Source organism: Vicugna pacos, chromosome 7 (assembly GCF_048564905.1).
Source record: "Vicugna pacos chromosome 7, VicPac4, whole genome shotgun sequence".
In the NCBI taxonomy this organism is placed as follows: Eukaryota; Metazoa; Chordata; class Mammalia; order Artiodactyla; family Camelidae; genus Vicugna; species Vicugna pacos.
Window position 1 is genome coordinate 10,964,734 of NC_132993.1, and position 21,457 is coordinate 10,986,190.

General features: G+C 46.1%; 1 gene segment (V, D, J or C); it reads right to left on the reverse strand.

Moving 5' to 3' along the window:
* Positions 1-8,648: 8,648 nt before the first annotated feature.
* On the reverse strand, positions 8,649-9,268 carry LOC102531799 (T cell receptor beta variable 3-1-like). The segment is given in 2 exon segments: positions 8,649-9,055; positions 9,173-9,268. Coding segments are annotated over 2 exon segments (342 nt in total).
* Between the last annotated feature and the right edge of the window lie 12,189 nt (positions 9,269-21,457).

Below are 21,457 nucleotides of genomic sequence, written 5' to 3' on the forward strand. Positions count from 1 at the left end.
TCTCCGAGAGCTGGCGCTCTGGGCAGCCCTTCTTTGATTGGAGGTTAGGCAGTGACGTCACTGTACTCATGTCACTGACTCTGCTGGTTCCTGTGAGCCTGGCCTCCCTTTCCAGGTCTCCGGCTCAGCTGATCCAGGAACCCTGCTTGGTCCTGCAAAATCCTTTATGTGACATATGGGGCTGGACTGGGCTGGTCTAGGCGAGGCTGGGTTTTGGCCACATGCCCTTCCCACGGCTCCTTTGCTTTTTCTTTATGGCAGGTGTTCCTCTGCTATCCCCGGCCCCTCCCAGGGGCACATCCTTCACTTTCCCTGGCAACCTCAGAGACTCCCTAATCACCGCCTAGTTGAAGTTCATGGCTCCCAGCTGGGACAGAACGCCTTCAGATTAGTGTCTATGCTGTTAAGCCTTCCAGAGGATAAAGGCTCCAAACAAAGCTGTTTTTTGACCCTCCTGGTCCCAGGCTGCTAGCTCTGTCTGCTGACTCCGCCCCAGACACTTTTGGAGTCTGGCGGTTCCACAGTGCCCCCATGTGGTCTGTGGGTGCTAACCAAGATTTGGCTTTGCCTTGGCATATGTAAGTAATAGGATGTGATTAAATTAGAAACTGACTATGTATTTGCCTTTTGCACTGGTTTTATTTTGCTTTGTTTTCCTAGAAACACACACACACACACAAACCCAGCCCTCGATGATTTGGGATTTTGTATCTTAAGAGAAAAAAATAGTGATCATGGAGGAAATATTTTGACTTTGAGAACATTTCAATGAAGGAAGTGGTACAAATCCTGCCAGGGTTAGGCGGAGTTGTTGAAAAAGGACAGTGGTGGAGAACACAGAGACAGGCTGTCTTCTCCTGCAGGTGGACTCCCAAGGGTTTGGGGGATGATTAATAACGAACTGAAGTTGTTTTTCCTTTGACAACCCCAGACAGCTTGCTCAAGGCAGCCCATTCAGACAGGCTTCTTTGTGAGGTTCCTGTCAATCAGCTTATCCCAGAACAAAGGAAACAATGCTCACTGTCCCCATACCACCGGAGAATTTCTTCCTTTCTCTTCTAGTCTCTCTCTTTTGGAAATCCTCTTTTTGCTGTAGTTCATCGATAATAATAGACCGCCCACTCTCCCATCTGTGAGCAAACATGTGTGTAGGTAAATGATTACATTTCTTCGGTTTTTCTCTGATGCCCAAGGAGGAGACAAAATATTCTAACCCTCTGCACTTAGTATGCTAAGAAGGAAAGTCCAGTCTGGATTAACGGAGGATAACAAAATAAACAGAGAGTTCTGGGAAAATAGAATCTGAGAAGGACTCAATTCCAGAAACTTATCTCGTATTTGCTCCTTCTGACTTAATTTACCTTCCATCCAGCTTTCTTTATATATTTACATTTGTTATTAAATTGCAAATAGTACATTGTATAGACGGAATACAGACATTCTACTGAAATCTGTTTCTTGACTTTCAAAGTCCAAAGGCAAACAAGCCCATCAAACACCACGGAGAAGAGATCCCCGATCCAGCTGCACGTGATGGGCAAAGCATTAAAGTCGTCAACGACTAGTTGATGTGCGCATGAGCTAAAAGCGACCAGTGCCTCTTCTAAGATGCCACCAGTGGAGGAAAATTTCACCCTGAGTGAATCTCCATGGATATAAACCAGGTAAAACCATCTCAAGCCCAGACGGAAATGTTCTATAACTGAATACTTTGTATGAATCTTGTCCACACGTAACTCATTAACGCCTCTCACAATAGCAGTTGATGTGTCTTACGGAGTTTCTGACGATAGATAAGAAGTTTCTACACAAAATCATAGAAATACAAGCAAGCGCTCTAAATCACGCTAAGGAAAGTATATTCCTCTGCTTTAAGGAACCCCTGGCACTTTTTAGATTCAATCTACCAGAAAGACCAGCCTTGCCGGCGGGCTTGGCTTCCCATCTGTTCCCAAGGAGCCCCAAGGTGGTTGGTTGACTGTGACTCACCTTGCGCCTTAGGCTGAACCCAGCAGGAGTTGACTTTTGTGTGTGTCACCAGCTGCCAGGACGCCTCAGGGACTTGCATTTCTTCCCAGAGGCCTGGAAAATTGGCCCTGTCTGCTGCTTCCAGGGGTCAGGATTTGGGGGAGAAAGTGGGGCACTGGCCACAAAACGCCATCCCCAGTTCCCTGTTCTCTCTGTGCGTAGCCACCGGTGCGGGGCTCTGCTGGTGGGCTCAGTCCCTTGCGGTTCCTCAGGGAGAAGGTACGGCGCCCCTCGGCTCAGGGCTGTCTGTCAGGGAGACAGGTTCGCCAGCAAAACTTCAGGGGCCACCACAGCTACCACTCTCAGCAGACATTTCTCTCATTCCCCACAGCTGTCTTCCCGAGCCTGACGCCTCTTCCTGCTCGGGACGCTGTGACGAGTCCCCGGGATTGGCCGCAGGCGGGATAAACGTAGGTCCCACTTTGTTGTCCAAGTGCAATTATCTTAACAGCACCATTTTCACTCCCCACAGTGGATGATAGATCATGTGGTCACTCTAAAGAAGATGAGAACATACGTTTCCCCCTAATTTTGCATGTTCTCTCTATGGTGTTTTTGTCTTAGTAGCTCCAGCAAACCTTTTCTAGAGGTACTGGCGATTCCATAACATGAAGGAGGGTTACCTGACTCAGGTAGGTTGTCTTATCATATATGGCCCTGTGACTGACTCTTCCTCTGAGCCGCACGGGGTCCCTGTGGTGCACTAACCCTACTTTGCATATGTTGGGGTGGGGTATCTTCTGAAGAAAGAAAGAAGGAAAGTAAGAAAGAGAGAGACAGAGAAGGAAGGAAGGAGAGAGAGAGAGAAAGAATGAAAGAGAAAGAGAAGAAAGAAAGAAAGAAAGAAAGAAAGAAAGAAAGAAAGAAAGAAAGAAAAGGGGAGAGAGGGAGGGAGGAAAGGTGTGTAACTTATAATGATACACTCATCTAACTAGAACACCAATACCAACTTATTTTTCTATTTGAATACTTGAAATCCATCTGCCTTTTAGCAGGAAACCCCGTATCTCCCTACATCAGCCCTCCAGCCAACCCTCAGGTCTTAGCCTCTGGAAGTCAACCCTGTTTTCACACATCAAGCTGACAGTGAGCAGTTCGTGCTGGTTGATGCTGCGGGATCCTTTGGGCATCCGCTCTTGCTCATTCTGTCCTGCTGTGGTGACCTTCTCGGTGTCCTGGCCCAAGAGCATGAGATTGTTAGGCAGTTAGATAGACATGAGCACTGGGCAGGGAGAGAGGAAGGGGAAAGGAGCAACCTAGCAAGTAACAGTATGCCTGCACTCAGGGTAGGGGACTCCAAAAACTGTAAATGAGGGCCAGCAAAGAAGCCAGCTAGGATCCAACTCTGCATCCACGCAGTAGAGAGAAGGACCCGGCTTAACCAGACCCAATGCTCATTATAACGTAATTCACATTGCGGTTTGAGCCCCTCCACGTGGGTTTCTCTGTGCGCTTCACGGGTAAGAACCTGCCCAAAACGGGATGGCGTGCCTGAGCACAAGGAACCTGAGCTGTCAGTCAGCCCGAGCGCTCAAACCTGAGCCATGAATCAATCAATCACGAACCGCCCTTAAGCCAGGATATAAAAGCAGGGAAAACCAAGGCGCGGCCCCACTTCTCTCTTGGACTGGCCCGCGCCCAGTCCTCGGGGGTGCACTATATTTTACTGCCTTTTTACTTTACTAATAAAATCTTGTTTATATCACACTTTGTCTCTCGTTAAAAATTCTTGTTTTTCGGGTGACTAAGAACCGAAGTAATTCTTATTTCCCTCCTCCCGGTAACAAGATCACATTCAAGTGGGCAACAATTGTTCCCCGAAGAAGCTCCCTGTCCTGGCTGGCAGGGTCCCCAGGGGCTTCTGCCTCTGCTGTCCACTGTCCTAGAACATTCCTCTCCCACCCGTCCTTGGGCTCTGGTATTCAGCTCCTTCCCCTTCTGGAAAGTTCCCAGTTAAGTCTCCTGGGTATCTTCATGTAAGTTCCTCCCCTCCCCTCCTCTCCTCTCTTCTCAGGTAAGCCAGTCTCCACTCAAAGATGAGGCATGTTTTACTAAATAGGAAATAACAAAAACAGAGACCCAAAGAGAATACAGAGGTTTCTCTGTAGGTTCCCTGGGTCTCTCATTGGACACATTGTTCCATCACTGGGACCACAGTCACATTCTGTGGTGCCTGAGGACCTTTCCCGAATACCACAGCCCCAGATAGCCTGTGCACTATTTCCTCCTCTGCAAATTAAAGTTCATTTTGACCTCTGCTACTGGGAAGCAGCTGCAGCCCAGCCCAGCCCCTCGCCCCTGCACCAGCACCCACCCTCCCGTGGGCAGGGCCGGGCTGCTGAGAGCCTGGGGGGCGCAGAGAAGCTGCAGAGTTTGTGGAAGGGCAGGAAGTGTCTCTGCAGGGCTGTGGTTACACTGCTGGCACAGAGGATCATGGCTGAGTCACCCGGCTGCACAGGCTGGATCTTCAGAGTGAGGTGCAAGCCATTAGGCATCTCAGCTGAGAAGCGATCCTTCAAAAAGTCTGCCTTCTCTGAAGGCGCTTTGTTATAGAAGGAAATCAGAAACTCCATCCCCTTTCCTGGGGTCTGTCGATACCAAGAGAGGTACAAATGACCAGGAATGGGGTCACACCTCAGAGTCACGTTCTGTCCCATCGCTGTGACATAGTGGTGAGGGCTCTGGCTGACTCCAAGTTCTGTGTGTCCTGTGGGAGGGGACAGAGGCCAGAAGGAGAATGAGGTAAAAGTTTGGAACTGGCCCTAAGTAAAGGGGATGGGACGGGAATGTCCCGCACACTCCTGGGACTCACCTACTCCCAGGAGACCAAAGATCACCCAGCAGAAGAGCCTGCTGTGCATGGCAGGGTCCGGGCCAGGCTGAGGCCTCTCCCAGTGGGGCATCTGGTCCTTAGTAGCCGAAGGAAGGAGACCCTGTGATGTCACAGTCTTGGCAGCACCTACAGACTCAGGAGCACCCCCACAAGAGGGAGCAGGGAGCCCTACCTCCCCTTAGATGCTCCAAGGCAGCCCTGCCCCCCAACTCCACCCCCTCTGGTCTCCTAGGCCTTGGTTGGTGGTTTTCCCTGTGATGTCACTGTCCCTGACAGTTTCCCAGCCCCAGGGGATGTTTCTTCCTCCCCCTTTTTACGCCTGGTAGAAGGTGGATTTGAACCCACTGGGCTGGGATATTCCTCTGATGGCTGCTCTTCTGCTAATAGCTGCCCTCCTCACTATACAGATTCTCCCTCTCTCCCCTTCCTTTCCAAGGCCCCCTCTCAGTGACAGACTATACCCCCTTCAAGAGATCTCCTTCCTCCCCTGCTCAGCCAGGCAGGACATCACTCAAAACTTCATTTCCCCCAGTGTCTAAGCTTGCTGGAGTCCCTTTGCAAGAGGGAGTGGGGGTGGGGGTGGGAGGAAGACTGGAATGTTGTGGTCCCCTTCTGGACCAGTGCCCATCATTACAAAGGCAGGACCGTGATGTCGGCCAGGAGCCAGACACTGGGAAGGATGCGGAGATAAGGGATAAGCCATCCTCTGCCCCGTTTTGAAGGTACAGGGCTTGCCTGGGCTTAAAGCAAACAGGTTGCTTATGAAAACAACACAAGACATCCGGTGCAAGACAAAGGGAAATCAGTTTAAAAATGATTTTAGTTTAGCATCTTTGGGAAGTCTACAACTGATGCTCCCAACTGACATACGGAAGGAGCCCCAGTGCCCTGCTTCGCTCCTCGCCCGCTACTCACTCCCAGCCCCTCCCCCTACCACAGCCGCGGAGGTTCCAGTGGAGCCACAGCGCCTCCTTGTGGCCAAAGTGCACATTACCCAGATCACAGGTCTTACCCATGAACCAGCAGCCCAGACCTGGGTCACTCATTCCACTGGCTAGGAGCGGCTGTGATGAGTATGAAGCTCCAGGGAATTGTAAAGACGAAACAAGCACCTGAAACAATAAAAACAGCTGGCAACAATATTATCCATCTGCTTACCTAGAACATTCAGTTCTTACTCAATAGAGATTGGCAATGTCTGGATTCTTAGGAATGCACAGAACATAGTCCTGCAGATACTACCTTGAAATCCCGTGGAGTTTAGAGGCCAGCTTGATTGGTCCAACAGCTACTCACTGAGCAACAGCTGGGAGCACGCATAAAGCTTCAGCATGAGCGCCCACAGAATCCTATTGTGGTGGGGTGGTTAAGGGCAGTCACAGACAGCTGCTAGGGAATCCAATGTGTCTTATATGAAGTTTAAGACATGATTCAATATTTCAGTATTTAAATCCCCTCATGAATATGATAGCATATTTCTTCAACGATTACAACATGGGAACTGAAATGAAACGATCCCCAAAGCCCTGTGCATTTCTAGAGTGTTAGAAATCGAACTGAGCCCATCAGTTCTGCAGATAGCTCTCCCATCCGGGACGAATGAGGATGACCTGCCATGAGTCATTCCTATGTCGCCCTATAGACTGCGTGTGCTTTTTGTCCACTTAGTTATTGGAACATCATCTATTTTCTTAAAATATACTGTTATGCCAGTATTGAGTTAGTTTTCATTCTAGAAAATTTGAAGACATGAATAAACACGGAAATGAAATGACCTATAATTACTGAACAATTTTTACCTTTTATTTATTGTTATATTAGATATTTACTACCAAGTTGGAATAAAAAGAATCTTTATAAATCTATGTTGGGGGTAGGGAGGGTAGTTACCCATGCGTTAAGTCAAAAGTCAGTAATTGAAACGTTTTATAACCCAGGGATGTGCTGGGTCAGGAAGAAAATGTTAGCATTTTTCTAATGAAAGAAATTTTATCAGATTTTCTATGTGGCCCATAAAGCAAAAAAATGTAAGGGTATATGGGTTAGAATTTAAGCAAAGGGGGATGGCTATTCTCCTCCTGAATAGGTGGCAGATACGACGGACCTTTAATCTGCTACAAAGATATTCCATCCTTAGATAAGAACCTAAAATTAACTCTATTTAAAAGGCCAGCATTGAGAATATTAATATTATTATGATCCCTGTTCCCTGGAGCAAGAAGACACTGGTCCATCCACAAAAAAAACAGCAAAAATATGAAAACATAAAATTGCATTGCATTATTGGCTCCCAATAAAAATTCCAAGGATTACAAAAAATAATGAAATTTAAAATAAAACCTTGAACCATGAGAATGAAAGACTTGGTTGCCCTGAGAACATTAGCCAACATAAGCATTTCCTGAAGAAGTGGATGGGGTGAAAGTTGAGTTTCAGTTATCTGAATTAGGGATGTGACTGAAGAAAGAAAATGACTTAAGGACAGTCTGCATTGCAAGAAGGAATAGTGAAGAAGTGGAATGGTAAACAGGTCAGCAAACTCAAACATTGTCCATCCAAAACAGTAACAGTATATGCTACTTGATGATAAATAGAAAAGACAAAACTGATTCCAAGACAGCTGGGATTTGAGTTAGAGGAGCCCCAAGAGTACATGTAGGGTAATTCCCTTTTTATTTTCTTGGTCAGTTTCTAAGTTGTGTCTGCACAGAGTGGGGCTCCAGAAGGTTCTGGAAGGCTATAGAACTGAGCAGAGACTTCAGAAGACACTCAGCTGGAAGATGCTGGCATTCAGTTCCACCTAGAGTGAGAGACATCGATGAATGTGCTGTGATTCCCACAGAGACCCCGGAAGGGCCAAACACTAGGAATGATGACCACAAGCTAGGGCTTCCCACGAGGATGGGCAAAACCGAAATAGATCCCAGCAAATCCTCCATTCAGACCTGCCAGAATAAAGCCTAACGCTCTTTAGAAGAATATACCATACTCCAGAGCCCCTCCTCCGTATCATCCACAATGTCTCTCTTAACCCCCTTCACAATCACTCATGTAGAATATTTTAAGGCATCTTCTCATTGTACATTCCACCTGGAATCCATCTCCCTTCTGATCCACACTGCTACCAGTGTTCTTGTACCAAAATATGAATTTGATCATGTTATCTCACTTAAGGCAGGACCACTGGCTAGCTACTGCTTAGAGATTTGCGGCCAAAGTCCTTCCCATGCCTCAAAATATCCTCCATCATCTGGCTCCTGCCTGCTCTCCAGGAAGCTTCAAAGACGACACTCAACAAGAATTGAGGAGAATGGCACATCATCCTTATTGACGGGAGAAAGTCTGCAGCCTACAAGCCGACCTCGGTGGGTGCCTCTGCCTCACTCTTTCTTCCCAGTTTACGTGTCGCCATGGACTTTCATGCTTCTCCAAATATTTTTCCATTAAATGGCGAATTCCTTGATAATCTGAATTTCCTCTCAGTCTTGGAAACTTGTGTCTTCACCACACCTTCCTTTGGGCTATTGCTTATCAAACACTAAGCAAATAATGTGTTTTCAATCATAATGTTCTGTACAATATGTACCCATATGCACAACAGGGAAAGGCAGGGAATGGCTTCTTCCCTCAGTTAAGATCTTCAGGGCATGGGACAGGGTCCTTTCTTGTCTGCGGAGTCCTGAATATTTTGGTGAATTTAATGGCACCCCTTGCTCTAGCTGACAAGGAGAATTTGGTAAGACTTCTGCATGTATAAACGGGTGTGCTGGCAGGCTGTACTGCAGGCTGAAACTCACAGGGTGAACGGAGCCTCGGGTTGGGTGAACACGTTGTCCCACCGCTTCCTGACTAGGTCAGGGGGTTTGTGCACAGGGAGGCAGTGACTCTGCAGGGCTGTGTCCTAGCTGCTGGCACAGAAATACATGGCAGAGTCATCTGGCTCCAGGGAGTCGACGTGAAGGTTTAAATGAGCTTTGTCAGTAGATTCTGGTGAGAAACGTCTTGGAACTGTTTCATTGAGAATGAGTTCCTTATTATTGTAGATAAACATAATCTTCAGCACTTGCTCGGAGCCCTGCTTATACCAGTACATACTGTCATAGCCCAGCTTCTGTTCACATTTTAGGGACATTTTATTTCCCATCTGTGAGATGAGATATTTGGGCATCTGGAAAACTCCGGTATCCAAGGTGCCTGAGAAGGAAGGAAGCAGAATTCAGACAAGTGCCAGGAGGCAGCCTATTGCTGGAGTTGTGATGAACAGACTCAGGGACTGAAAGAGGGATCCAGCCACCTGGACTCCGGACTCACCTGCTCCCAGGAAGTAGAGGACCACGCAGCAGAGGAGCCTGGAGCCCATGGTGGAGTCAGGGTCGACCAACCGGGATTCTGGTCCTCAGTGGTGAGAAGACCAGGCTGCAGTGCTCACGCCCGTGACAGGTGCTGCCTGTGATGTCACAGCCCAGCACGATTGCCTCATCCTCAGGTCTCCTGTGACCCAGTCTCCTCCTCCTTCATGTCCTGTACTTGCTCCTTTCAAAGAAAGTTTAATTCCTACCCCTTTCAAAGGAGTTTGGGTTTTCTAGGCACAGTTTGAGGGTAGTTGGCATGTTGCCTCAAGGATGTTTCTCTGATTGCCATTCTGTTCCAGCAGCTGCCCCAGGATCTGGCCGCCTCCCTCATCCTCCCCATACGAGGTCCCCCTCTCAGAGTCCGGCTGGTTTCCCTTCTCTGGACCTTCTACTGCTTCTCCTTCACAAGAATATGAGAAGATCCCACTCAAATCCTGGCTCCCTTAAGTGTCTGATTACACTCAGCGCCCCCTGGTTATTGCAGGTGCGGTAAGAGACTGACTCCGAGGTCTCCCTGAGAACCAGCCGTGGACCATGTAAACTGCAGGCACTGCTGTCAGTCAGGAGCAAACTCTGTTGATGGGTCCTGGACGGGGAATAAACTGCAGCCCGGCTCTCCGTGGTGTTCTCTGTCCCAAAGGCAGAGCCATGCAGGGACAGAACCGAGTAAGGAGTCACTATGTGACAGGAGCAATGAGGTTACAGAGGAGAGCAACAGCACGAGGTTAGGGAAATCTACGGGGAGTGATTTTATTGCCCTTGCACTGTCTGCAGGTCACCCTTCCTCGCGGTACAAAGTTCACCGCTGGGTATGCCCAGCCTAGCCTTTCTCACCCTCGGCGCTATTGACATACAGCTCAGACAAGTCTTGGTTGTGCGGCTGTAGGATGTTTATCAGCATCCCTGGTCTCATCCACGACCTGCCAGCAGGACTCCCCACCCCGCTGTGACAACCAGAAATGGCTGCAGACTGTCCAGTCACGCGGGTTAAGAACCGCTGTCCCCTTCATTCTTTCCCACAGTCCTTCCGCGCCTCTACCAGCCTCCGGGGTTCCGCAGGGCTGCAGCTCCTCCTAGTGGTCAGCACGGTGCAGTTCTCGGATCTCAGGGCCCTCCTGCGCCCCGCCCAGCCCCTGGTAAACCCGGGAGAGGGCAGGGCGCCAAGTGCCGCGGAGGCATCTGTCACACACACACACACCACACACACGTGCACAATGTATGGCAAGACTAACACTATCAACTGCTGGCGACACCCCTTCAGAGACACATCCAGTGGTTTATTTGTTTTTCGTTAAACACAGAACAAGCACTAGGGAGATAAAACAGAAAGGACCACGGTCTGGGCACTTTCAGCATGATTTATGTGTCGGCAGTCATTGAACGGCTGCTTAGTGCAAAGCACGAGTAAGACAATATTCTCATTCTCATGATGCTTATATTCTGATAGGAGCAACAAGAAATTTACAGATTACCCTAGACCAGAAATACAAAATTTATGTTATATGGAGGTTGAGAATAGAATCAGTATTGATACAGTTAAATACCGTCCTTCACATGACTTCCCGATTTCTCATCTATAACACAGTGGGCTGAAATAAATGATATCTAAGTCTCTGTCCAGTTTTTAAGTTGTATGATTCTAACCAGGGCACCCCTCGATATTTATTGGCTAGCAGGTCTTACGCAGCCAGCGTCTCAAGTACCCACCTCACTGTACCACACAGCTTGCTTGTGAGGCTTATCAGAGAAAAGAGGGGAGGGAAGGAGAAAGGGAGGAAGAACAGAAGAAGGGAATAAACATGGAACTGACAAGAGACTACATATATTAGTGATTCTGACCATATAAAGAAGTAACCATCGTTAAAGACTGGATTTCAAATGAACTATCTATATCAGTGCTTTATGCAAATACTCTTGAAAAATCAGCTGCACACCATCCGCAGAGAACCCAGAATGAAACTCAGACACTTGCATCACACGAGGTATGGCAGTTCTGCTTATTGTCTTGTTTCTCACAGGAGTTTGAAAGCATTATTTTTTCATTGTCTACCAAGAGTTGCCCACAGAAAAGAGAAGAACAAAGAAATGTATTGTTTGCTTTTCTTTTCTGACGGGTCCAGCTGAATCAGAGAAGGGGACGCCTCTGCAGAAAGAACAGAGGGCTGAGGCTGGGTGGCCTGAGTAGCATCAGGGTTTAATTACAATGGGAAGGTAAATGAGGGAAGAAAAATGCAATAATAGCATGAAGATAACCCTGTCCACAAAAAGGTGAAGCATCATAGGGCCAGTGGGGATGAGGCAGAAGGCTAGAGAAAACTAGAGCAAGAAAGAAACAGGCTGAATGATATCAGGATGTGTATTTTGGACACTGGTTGTATTTTTGGCTATCTAATGTTTAAATTCCTCTTATGTTTGGACCATTCCCCAGAGATTGGATGTTAGTGGGAAGAGGCATGTATTGGCATGTTTTAAAAGTAAAATCTTCCTCCCATTCTGGAAACAAAACCTCCACCACTGCCTCTGCTTTTTGTGACTTTTGTAAGAACAGAACTCTTCCTGACAGAGCTGCCTCTTCCCACCAGCTCCCTAAGAACTTGGGGGGCGGGAAACTGGGCTGTGAGCTTTGGCAGAATGGGATGGAAAGAAATTCTCTTGATCACCGTTCTGTCAAATTTAGTTCCCCGGGCACAGTGTCCTATGAAGATTTCAGTGTCATCAGATTCTCTCTTTCTTTGTTGGTGCTCAAAATTGGTTTCTCGTTTCTGCGATGGGGAACAGGGTCATGGTCTCCCTTCCATTCTGCTCAGCTGGCTGCTGGTGGCTCTGACCTTGAAAAGAAATCTCCTTTCTTATTGACAAAAATACGAAAGTCAGCATACACATCGACTCTTGCAATCATACGTCTGCAGGTGGACCAATGGCTGTTGGTTTTCCAAATGAAAATCCAGATCGAGACCAGATGCAACAGCCTGTGTAGGTCATTTGCCCCTCCCCTTATAAATCATCAGTTTGTGCTGTTTGCCTGTTTAACCTTTGAAATCTCACCTAACTTAAAATATTTACATTTACGATTTCTATTATTATATGGATCATAAATGTTTAATCTTTAAGTCATTTTAAGTCAGTGGCAGGAATGAAATGCAGCACTGTGATGTGCATGCATTCCTTATGAACTGCCAGCAATGATTATATGTCGCCTCATTTTTGTTTTTAGAAAGAAGCTGTAGATGTTCTGTGGGGGTGAGGGTGGGAAAGACCCAGGGGACCCTGAATTCTCAAGCCTTAAAGTTGGTCATTCAGCATATTTAGCATTGAGCTTAGAAGTGTGTGTTCCAGCATTTGCTAATGGTTTTAACTTTCAACAGATTTTTAAAGTGGCTCCTAATACAGAAAGTTAAATTTAGATCTAAGCGTGGACAAATGAGTTGGGTTTTTTTTTCAGTAGCTTCCTCTGTTCTTTCCCGAGATGCACTGCAGAATTAACCTTCACAGAAGGGCTAACAGGTTTTCTGTTACTGTTTGGCCAACCAGACCTTCACTTTAGGTGGTATGGGAGAATATATACAGAAGAATAGATAGATATTCTGAAGCTTCCCTTCTGCTGCCTATAACTAGAGTTTATATAAAATGTAATTTTATGGCATTCTTGGATTTCCAAGAAGAAAGGGGAATTCCGAATGTTAAAAAAAAAAAAAAAAGAAACAGGCACCTTGAGTGAAAACAAAGTGAAAGGTCATGTTTCAGATCTCTATTCTGGATGGCTTTTCTATTTTTAGATGTTTTGGTATCAAATGTTTTCATGTCTGGACTTTTCCAGGTTCCACGTGTCATTTTCGACAGATGTGGAAGTTTGGGACGGAGTCCAGAAGGAAGTATGTTGCTGGTACTTTTGTAGAACCGTTTTATCAAACCCAGAAGAGAGGTTTCCTATCGTTACTCCAAACTCTTCTGCTCCAGGACCACACAGCAGAGTTTCTACTTGAACTCTGTGATGCCCTGGAGTGAGGGGATGGGGCTGCAGGTCTCCCGTGGCCTGGTAAGTAAGTCCCTAGGTCGTTATTGTCTCTGCAAGATCCCCAGGAAACCTCTGGCCTGTCAGGCTCTCTGCCTGAGTCCCAGGAGCTCACATCACAGCAGGACTCAGCTGGGCTGGGCTGACCTGAGGCAGGAGCCCAGCCCCAGAGCCACAGTCCTGTTCCTCTCCCAGTGGGACCTGCGCCTGCACCTGCCTGAGGGCTCCCGCCCTCCCCACCTCAACCCCCTGTCCTTCCTTCTCCACGAAGGCTCATGGCAACAAACCTGCTGGGACAGAAACACCTACCGATCAACACAAACTGAACAGTCTGTGTTTAACTCCTCACCTTTCAGCACTAACCCACAGCCTCTGCAAACCGCATTCCCCTGTGTTGTGAATAAACCCAAACTCTCCCATCTAGGGAATTCTCTCAACCTTCCCTCTTCTCCCTAAATCTCAGGAGAGTCACAGTTCCTCCCTGTGGGCAAGGGGAAAACTCAGTTCTCCTGTCTTGGACCAAGACAAGAAGGCAGTAAGAGGTCTTAGAGATGGGGGTGGTGGGGTACAGTCAGAGGGTTGGGTTGAGCCCCTGACCCTCCCATCTCAGACTGACTTCTCAATCTAGAGGAGGCTGTTAGAAAAATTGGAGCTCCAGTGATTTCTTAGCATTCTGCTTATACCAATACACAGAATTACATCCCAGGTATTGTTCATACTTTAAGGTTCCTTTACTCCCCACATCACTGTCACCAGGTAATTCCAGTGTCCATAGGGCCTGTGGAAGCCAGAAACCACATTTAGAGAGTTTCATGAGGCCATTCTATGAAAAAAGCTAGAAGTCCAAGGACAGAGCTGTCCATCTGTTCCCAGGACTCAGCTGCTTCCAGGAAGAGACAAAGAACCACACAGCGGAGGAGGCTGGAGCTCCTGTCAGCGTTGGACAGGATGGGCCTGGGTGTCTCCCTGCCCATGTTCCTGTCCTCGGAGTGCGTTTCCCTGGTCCTGGGAGGGGGTTTGCTTGGGAAGTGACTGCCCCTGTTAATTTCTTCAGCTCTCGTTCCCACTTCCCCTTTCATGTCCTGCACCAGGACCTCGGCGGGTAGGATGGGGCTGGTTTGGCAGCACTGGGTGTACAGAGGAAGCGTCAGAAGAACAGACCCACCCCCAGCCCCCCAGCTGCTCAAGGGGGTTTCCTCAGCTGCTGTTTTTTCCTAGTAGCACCCTACCCCCACCCCAGCAAGGAACTGGGTCTTTCCTTCTTTCTACTCTAAAGCTCCTCCTCCTCCCCTCATAGGCACGTTCCTTCCCTCTGGGCAGGCATCCTCCCCTGCTGACTCTCATGGATGCAGGACAATCTCCCTCAAGCCGCATCCTGATTTAACTCAGAGAAGCTGCCTTGCAGGGTCAGCAGAGCCCTTCCCAGCTCTACGTCATCTTAAGACCCAGGAATTTAAGGCTCAGTAGGAAGGAAGCACCCTTCAGTGGGTGCTGAGTGCTGAGGGAGATAGGAGGGAAATACGCTGCCACCTGTACCCCAGGGAGCATCTCACCTCCTTGGGGTGTGGAGCCTGAACATGGAGCAGATGCGGAAGTAGCATCACAAGAGGGACCACAGGGCTGAGAGCCGAAGGGACCGTAGACACGGTGCTGCTGAGGTCAGAGGTTCTGCCTGGACCAGACCTTAGTGCTCTCAACGGTCCCCACACCGTTTCCCAACTAGAACCAGGAGCAGACCCCGATGCCAGAGCATTTTCTTCCTTCTGCAGCCCCTCCCTCCCTCTCCCCTCTCTTCTCCAGCCTCAGGAGTTTCGGTAAAGCCACAGCGTCTCTTTGGGGTCAAAGAGGCACATACACCTCATCTCAGTCACCGGACCCCAGTCCTCCTGATAGAGCACTGGGAGCAGGGATAATGTACAGGGATAAGGCTGGGACTTTAAAAGCAGGGAAATATAAAGGCAAGGAGGCATTTGAAGCACCAGAGAAAAGGCTTCAGTGACTATGACCATCCCCTGCTGGTGAAACATCGCCAGCTGCCACCACCATATACACACTCGCTTAGCATATTTCTTTTTTTCCCCCAGTCTTCAATAAGTGTTTGTTGAACACATACTGTAAATGCCAGGTGCTGTTCAAGGACTAGGAATTAGAGAAGTGAGTAAAACAGACCCTTGTCCAACAAGCATTCATGAAAAAAAGCAACATTCTCATCCTTGTGAATGAAAAATTCTGCAAACCATATCAGTAAACAAAGAATGCTGAAACCATCAAGTCATCAGCGGCTGCCGCCACCCCCCACTGAAGACAAGCCTGCAGCCCAGCCCCTGCAGTCACTCACAATGTGCACCCTGAGGGGACTCAGAATAAGAAAGGACAGGAGACTGGCCCTGGATAGCTAGGTGCTTGTCAAAGGAATGGATTCAATGAGCCAAATGTTTGCTCCCTCCCGTACATAGAAAAGCACTAAATTCTTTAATTTGAGATTCTTGGTTTTCTTTAGCTAACAAATAATCTTTTAATGTTCCAATTAACTGGTCTTTGTTGTAAAACTCCTGTATATCCTAGCTCCTCCCCTACCTCTTAAGAGCAGTCCCTCAGAGCCATCTGAGAGGCCATCATTCCGGGCCCTAAGGGGTTCACGTCCTCAGAAATGTTCGCTGAATAAAACATAACTGTCAACTTCTAGACTGTGCATTTATTTCAGTGGACATCCTGAAAATGCTTCTAGGTGTGTAAGAGCAATAAGCCAGGTTTTCAGATAGTGTCTAATTGGAGAATTTTAAAGTGTGTGTCTTAGGATGGTTTTCAGATGCCTCAGTCATTTCGTTGACTCACCTTCTCATTTCCTCATTTCCTGGATGAGCGGAGAGTCTGAAATAATTGTCTCCAACCCTCCGTCCAGCTCTGAAACAGTACGAGCCGATCAGGATAGACTTCCACCCAGACGTTTCCTAGACTCACGTGCCAGGACCTTCCGGTGTCCCCAGCAAGTATTTAATACCCGCTGGTTTAATGAACGAATGTATAAATGGATACAATGGAAAACAGTAAAAGACCACATCTAATAGGTCAATCTAACCATTAAAAAAATGTGTTCCAAATGTGGTATGGTTGGTACTGGTATTTGTATAGGCGGCTTTTCAGAAATTAGGATACAAGGCTGAAGTGTAAAAGATAAAAATAAATTTGCCGGGCATGAGGTGAGCTTTTGGTACATTTTTTAAAAATCTGGATGGGTATAGAATAGTAATTTTTCATGTGTATCAAGCATTATCCAAAGGAAATACAGAAATAGGGAAATTGTTTCCCTTCTTACACTTTCCTTCTTGTCAAGTTCTCCATCATTCTTTGAGTATTTCCTTTATGGCACAAGAAGATATGCTAGGCTCATCTTGTACTTTCCCTGTCTCCATTTTGGTATCAGCTCTTTCTGCAAAAAAGTCTGGTTCCTTTGAGTAGATAACGGTGTTTGTGTATTTTGTGTGTGTGTTTTCTTTCCTTCCAGTTTTACTGAGCTATAAATGACATACAGCCCTGTGTAAGGTGTACAGCATCATGATTTACTTACATACAGCAGGAAATGGTTACCACAATAAGTTTAGTGAACACCCATCATCTCATACAGATGCAAAATAAAGGGAAAATATGTTCATCCTTGTGATGAGCACTTTAAGGATTTACTCTGTTAGTAACTTTCCTTTATAACACAGAGCAGTGTTAATTATATTAATCATGCTGTACTTTACATCCCTAGTACTTACTTATGTTATAATTGGAAGTTTATACCTTTTGACCACCTGCATCCAATTCCTCCTTCCCCAAATCCCTGCTTCTGATCTCTTTTTCTGTTTGTCTGCTTGTTTGGTTTTCAAGTATAATTGACCTACAATACTATGTTATTTCCTGGTGCATAACACAAGAATTTGTTATTTCTCTACATTAGAAAGTTATGACCAGAAGAAGTCTAGTTACCGTCTGCCACCATACAAAGAGATTACATTGAATAATGATATTTAGGAAATCAGATACAGGCACGAGATCTAGGCTTTTGGGGTGACACTACTCTCGGGTCATCACAGTGGACAGATCTAGGGGACCTACGTATGGATACATATATGTATGTCCACACACCTACATGTATCTTTAATTCTATATCTATCGGCACATATTGAAAAGCCATGAGTTTACAGCAAAATTTCCAGTTTCGATTCCAATACTGTAAGATTCATTCTAGTATTCTGCCTTTTCATATAGCAATTCCCTTTTCCAGCACTGAGAAACCTGGCTCCTGTTATCCTTTTCAGATTTACATATTTGATCCTTGCAGGTACCCAATTGCAATGGTCACTTTCTCTCCTTTGCAAGCGCCCGTCTCACCCTGCTTGGGACCTGACACCCTGAGTCAGGGAGTCTGCACATGTTGGAACCCGCCTTACCTCAGTCCAGTTTCTACCCAACGTGGGTGCCCTTCTCAGTCTGCTGGGCCTTCCCCAGGCTGCACCAGGCTGCTGTCTGCACCTCACTTGGGCTCCAATACTGCACTCACTCAGGATACCCTCCTCACCTGGCATGGCCTCTGTTGTCTTGCATTGGGCCTCCTTCCTGCATGGACACAAAGAAGTCCATCAGTTTAGTCCTCTGACAACAAAGATATTTCCCTTCGCAGGGTGCATATTGAAAAACTTGAGACACCTCAGATTGGTGGTGAGCAAGGGAGTCCTCAGAACCTCTCCTCCACACCCTGGACAGATGTAGACAACGTGATGGTTGCAGAAAATGAACATGTACACAACTTACCTGGGCTTCTCTGAACAATTTGCATTTCTCATTTTTTTTCACCCTGTTCTCCAGGAAGCAATGCTAGTTTCTTGGTTCCAAAGTCCTAGATTTTCCCTTTTACCCTCTCCTATAATAACACATTATTGTAGGTACTTGTCTTCCCTAATGAATGCATTCTTTTTGAAGTCACAGGCTGTACCTTTTTTTTTTCCAATTCCTAAGTTTTTCTGCGTATTGTTTGCCATAATTTTATTTTGTTTATCTTTAACAGCTTTATTGAGGTACAACTGATATGCCAAGAACTGTACATACTTAAGGTGTACAATTCAATGAGTGTGGATATATGCAAGCTACCCATGATGCCAGCCCCACAATCAAGATAACATACTTATGTTAATTAGTTCCTTTTTCTCCTTCCTAACAAAATCCCCCTCCTCACCTGCCAGGCTGGCATAGCGCTTTAAAGGTGCACTCCTCTTGCTGGAAACAACAGCTATTCCCAATCGCCCACCCCATGTTTCTCATCATTTCCTCCCTTAAAAGTGGGGACTGGGGAGCGCCATCCAGCACCCCAGGTGAGCAAACAGTCTAATCAGCACCCAGTCATCTTGCAAGGATCCCAGGCTTTAGAACCGCTATGGGATGCTTTCTTCCCAGCATTTGAGAGCCTGCCTGAAGTCTCAACTTCCTCCAAGATGGGCCTTACTTGATGTTCTGATCACTACACATCCATGGACTATGAATCTATGGAAGGGCCCTGATAGCAATGGGTTTTATAAATATAGCAAAGAAAGCAAAAAACAAACAGAGGGTATATAGCCTTGTCTTTGGTGTGTGCGAATATTCTACATGGTGAGACAGAGTCAAAATCAAGATGAAGCAACTGAAAACAACAACTATATGACATTTCACCAATCATAAAATAATGGGGTACACAGTATATACTTGTTCTTGTCTAAATATAGTCATTATTTTGTAATAACTTTAAATGGAGCATAATATAGAAAAATACTGAATCATTCTGCTGCAGACCTGAAACTAATATAACACTGTAAATCAACTATATGTCAATAAAAATAAATACGTACGTACATAAATACATGAATAAATAAAATAATGGGGTATCAGCTGTATTCACTGTCATTGAAAGGATACATAGACAAAAACAGTTATCATTTGGGGATTGCCATGGTTGGAGAAGGATTTTTGGAGAAGAGAAGTTTAACCAGATCTTTAGGCTCTCTAACTAATCCTGTGCTAATTCCTCTTTTTCTAAGAAATAGCTCTGCTAGGTTGTCTTAAAGGAGGCTGGCAGCTAGCTTCAGCTAGTACTGTCTGGCACGCTAGTCTCCAGTAACGTGAAACGACATTTGAGGTTGCCTTTTGAGACGTGTTCTTGCTGCATTAAGAGGTAAGAGCCTCTAGTGGGCTGGAACCTTGACTCACCTTGACTCTCCCGTGCCCTTTTCTAGAACCACAATCTTCTGCTGGCTTTGGCCTCCGGCGACCTCTTACTTTCTTACTATGACTCTCCTGATCCTATCTCCCCAAGGGACAAGACTAAGAACAAATGGTTAGAGCTTTAATTGGGCAGTTTTCTGTTTCAACACAAGGAAGAATTTTCTAACTATTAGAAAACTGGATGATTGAGAAGATGTGTGATTTCCTCTCTGCAGTAGAGGCTGGACGACCTTTGGTGGGGATGTTGTAGGTGGGGTTCAAGTGTTTGAGGGGTAAAGAGGAGCTTAAGCACCTACCCTGTGCCAGAGACAGAGTTGCAAACTGGGGATTTAAACACAAAGTGCTTGCTTCAGGAGCTCAGAATCTAGTTATCTTCAAGACAAGGAAATCAAAACTTGCAACAAAATTTAAAAGTTATTATAGTGATATACACAGGGCTTGAAAAGAGTGAAGTAAGGCAAGAGAGAGGGCTTAGTTATCTAATAAATCAGGGGCAGCATGGGGCTGGAGTTAGGGCTGGGCATAGTTACATGTCAGAGATTAATTCTAAGAAGAGATGATAATTAGGATGAATTTTAATGGACGAATAGGAGTTTATCAGCAAAGAAGTGAGGAAAGTAACCGCATTTATTCATTCATCAATTATTTACTGAGCAATTACTATGTGTCAGGTACATTCTGGCTTTGAGGCAGAATAGTAAGCAAATCAGACATTACTTCTGCCCGCAGGAATTTTAAACTACCTGGGGCAACAGACATTAAGCAGATATTCATACAAATAATATATAATTGGAAGTAAATGTAATAAAATAAAAGTAAAGGCTGACAAGAAAACTCAGGAAGGCCTGATTTGAGATGGCATGCACAGGTGAAGTTCAGAGTTCTCCCTGGTTAGCAGCTTAAAATATGAATGGGAGGTAACCAGGCAGGTGTGGCGGGGAGGCACAGAGGTGGAAAACAGCATGGAGTATCCAAGTGCACAGGCTTCAATGCCACGTCCAGGAAATTAAATTTATCCTGACCTCACAGTGGAGCCATAGAAGGGGTTTAAGCAGGAAAATGACACAATGCATATGCCTTTTAGCAAGATCACTCTGGTAGAGCAATGTGGAAGACGGACTGAAGAAGAGCAGATCCAGAAATGAAGTATTTATAGTGCTTTTTCAGTAACTCAGGGGAGAGACAGTGGTCCCACACTAAGGCACAGGTGGTTGGCTTGAAAAATAAGTCAATGATTTTCAAAGACAAGTCAAGGATCTTCAAAGACAAATCAAAGATCTTCAAGATAGGTAAATCTTCAAGACTTGCCATTTGAATATAGGCAGGGAGTAAGGTGGAGGATGGAGAAGTTAAGGGTGACTTCTATGTTTCAAGTCTGACAAACCATGTGGATGAAGTTACTGACAAGTAACTAACCCTTGTCAATTACACTGACAAAGGAGGTATAGAAAGAGGAAACAATGACTTCGGCTCTAGGTAAGTTGACCTCAGATGCTGTAGGACACTAGAGCAGATATGTTCAGGTAGAATTTGGACCTAAGGGAAGCTCAGAAGAGAAGTTGGTATTAGGGAGATAGATTGTGAATCATTAAAAAAATAGTTTATGAAAACTCACATAAAATGTAAACAATGAGAGAGGAACATGTACATCACTTGCACTGGAAGTATTTCATTCCTCAGCTGATGCAGAGTTCTGCTGAACAATGCTCTTTGTGTCATTATTGCAGTCACATCTTATGAAAGCAAGAAGGCCACGAGCAGTTCTTCACCACATAGGGTCTACTTCTGTCAGTCCCAGCTCTCCTTTGTACTCATGTTTATGATTCACTCCAGCAATGATATTTGCCATGACTGAGAAATGGAGGCTCCTCCAGATCAATATCTGGATCTCTCCTCTTATACTCACTCCACCTGCTGCCCTGAACCCTTGAACAAGAGAAGAGATTGGTTGATTGAGGGGGTGGGGCATGGATGAACTAGCTCCCCATTCAT